The 3,266-nt window shown below is 47.4% G+C and overlaps 1 protein-coding gene across 1 annotated transcript; it reads left to right on the forward strand.

The window, feature by feature from the left end:
• Positions 1 to 6: 6 nt before the first annotated feature.
• Positions 7 to 1,203, forward strand: LOC118757338 (the record flags this gene model as incomplete). The annotated part of the gene is made up of 1 exon (XM_036492058.1): positions 7 to 1,203. A coding segment is annotated over exon 1 (1,197 nt), but the record flags the coding sequence as incomplete, so codon positions are not given.
• Positions 1,204 to 3,266: the final 2,063 nt, after the last annotated feature.

The raw sequence follows: 3,266 nt of genomic DNA on the forward strand, positions 1-3,266 counted from the left end.
CAATTCATGACCGAGTACAATGATCTCGGACACATGCAGCCCGTACTGAAGTCCACACAACCACACCCATTTTGTTACATACCTCATCATGGAGTTTATAAGGAATCGAGCTCCACTACAAAGCTGCGTGTAGTATTCAACGCGTCACGAAAATATAGCTCTGGTGTGTCGTTAAATGACTGTTTGCACACAGGGCCAAAACTACAAAGCGATTTAGCTTCGCTTCTCCTCAAGTGGCGTCTACACCGCGTAGCTTTTATGGCCGATATTGAAAAGTGTTTTCGGCAAATCATGGTCAGCGACGAGGATGCCGACATGCAGCGCATATTTTGGCGCAACACAGAGGGCGAACCACAAATATTTCGCCTGCGCACCGTTACGTATGGACTCAATTGTTCACCATACCTTACGATCAAAGTGTTGCTTACTCTCGCAAAGGAAGAAGAAGCAAGGTTTCCGCACGCATCGAAAATATTACGTGAATCATTTTATATGGATGATTGCCTGCATGGTGCTGACAACGTGGCAGAAGCGGTAAGTCTAAGGAATGAGCTACAGGAACTACTGCAGTGCGGGGGTTTTACCCTGCGGAAGTGGAATTCTAATTCTCTAGACTTTTTGCACGAAATCAACTCTGATATTTGCACATCGGCTAGTGCTTGCTGTAACTTAACGCTAGACAAGGAAACCAAGGCCTTAGGCATATTTTGGTCTTGCGCTTCTGACACCATCGGTTACAAGATAGCGTTAACATCCTACACAGAACCCATCACTAAACGCCAGCAACTATCTGACGTCGCCAAAACGTACGACCCACTAGGGCTTTTAGCACCAGTCATTATTGTCGGCAAAATCATCTTTCAAGAACTGTGGGTCCTTGGTTGCGCGTGGGATGATCCCATTCCAAGTCCGCATCAACAAAAGTGGAGAAAGTTTCGCGACGAGCTCCCATATCTCGAATCAATAAAAATCGATCGATGGGTTTACACATCTTCCAAATCGGTCAATTACCAATTACATGTATTTTCGGATGCGTCGAAGTCAGCGTATGCGGCTGTGTGCTACATTCGTGTTGTTAAGCCCGAAGGAAGCATACACGTAGCAATTTTGATGGCTAAAACTAAGGTAGCCCCACTAAAAAAGATCCCCATACCACGCCTTGAGTTGAATGCTGCGCTATTGGCTGCCAAACTCGCTCTTAAGGTGAGGGACGCGCTTAAAATTGACAACATGAAAATAAATTGTTGGTCAGACTCAAAAACGGCATTGAGTTGGATTCGGTCTAACCCCGGCCAACATAGACAGTATATTGCGAATCGGGTGGTTCAAATTCAGGACAGAACACCGGCACACACGTGGAAATATGTGCAGACAACATGTAATCCGGCGGATGTCACTACAAGAGGAGTTCTGCCATCCGAAATCGCCAACAAGGAAAAATGGTGGTCCGGCCCTGCTTGGCTCAGTCAACATGAAAGGAACTGGCCAGATCAACCTACCTTGCCTGCTACACCGGATACCATCGTCATTGCTGCATTGGCCACCACCGACATTGAGCCAATACGCGAGCAGTTACTACAAAAATATTCAAATATCAACAAACTCGTCGCGGTGACAGCATGGTGTCGCAGATTTCTAGCAGCAAAGCTCAACTTACCACATCCCACAGAGACATGGTGCACTGCGTCGGAGCGGACGTCTGCTCTAAATTTATGGATCAGGTACGTACAAACTTTGCATTTTTTTAACGAAATCTCTCGTCTTCGTCAAGGGAAACCTGTTTCAATCAAGAGCAAATTGCGAAAACTGAATCCAACCATCGACAACAACGGGATCCTTCGAGTCAATGGCCGCCTGAAGCATGCCTTCCTATCTGAAGCGGAACGCTTTCCGATTATTATGCCAAAGGACAGGAAATTGACTACGCTGCTTATTGCGGTGGCGTTCAAACTACACTAAATCTTATGCGGCGATGTTTCTGGCCTATCGACGGACGATCGTCTACAAAGAAGTATATTAACCGCTGCATCAAATGCTTCCGTCATCGCTGCCAACTCGCACAGCAAATTATGGGTGCTTTGCCAGAAGCGCGATGTACACCGACTAAGCCATTTACACACTGCGGTATAGATTACGGCGGCCCATATAGAGTACGTACATCAAAAGGCAGAGGCCACCAAGCCCATAAAGCATATGTAGCGTTATTCGTGTGCTTCAGTACACGGGCTATACACATCGAGCTCGTTAGCGACCTAACGACGAATATGTTTTTGCTAGCGCTCCGCCGGTTCTTCGCCACACGGGGTTACTCCTCTGATATCTACAGCGACTGTGCCACTACGTTTGTTGGAGCAAATGCCGTACTGAAAGAAGATGTCGCTCAATACCGGACGCAGGTACAGGCGGGCGCGCGTTATAGTGCCGTTCGCGGTGTCACATGGCACTTCATCCCCCCTGGCTCTCCAAATTTCGGAGGCTTATGGGAAGCGGGGATAAAAAGCATGAAACATCACCTCAAGCGCGTTATCGGCGAGACGACACTTACATTTGAGGAGTTCTGCACAGTGCTCAAGGAAGTCGAGGCAGTGCTAAACTCGCGACCACTCGCAGCTTTTTCTGATGACCCCGACGATGTGACAGCGATAACACCAGCTCACATTTTGTCCGGTGGCCCCCTAATAGCACCTCCCGAGCCAAGCTTATGCGACGTTAAATCTTCAAGCCTCACCCGCTGGAGGCAACTGCAATAAATGCGTCAAAACTTTTGGCAGCGATGGAGCAGCGACTATCTGAGGGAGCTCCAGGCCCGAAATAAGTGGCAGCAGACTCAAGGCAATTTGAGAATTGGTGACCTGGTACTCCTACGTGACGAACGAGCACCACCCTCTCAATGGCAACTAGGTCGAGTTATTCAAGTACACCCCGGGGACGATTCTCATGTACGAGTTGCAACAAAGTCGACAATTCTTAAACGAGCCATATCAAAACTTGTGCCCTTACCAATCGATGAACAGTACCGGCTGCAAACGGTGAGCGGATAATCCTTTTTCGTCGCACTGGACGAGGTGGGCGGAATGTTCACAATCAGCTACCGGTTACTTCTCAGTATTCATTAAAATGGCATTACTTTCCAACACTGAGTTCTCTCACTGAAACTTATCTGTCACTTTTGTATTTTGACATTGCTTTCTTCTTCTGTTTCCGGTCTCCCCATTGTTCTTTTTTCTCTCTGTAATCAAGCACGTTTTATAACTTTCTGATTTTCC

The sequence above is a fragment of the Rhagoletis pomonella genome, unplaced genomic scaffold, assembly GCF_013731165.1.
Source record: "Rhagoletis pomonella isolate Grant_MI unplaced genomic scaffold, Rhpom_1.0 Rhpom_scaffold_16759, whole genome shotgun sequence".
In the NCBI taxonomy this organism is placed as follows: domain Eukaryota; kingdom Metazoa; phylum Arthropoda; class Insecta; order Diptera; family Tephritidae; genus Rhagoletis; species Rhagoletis pomonella.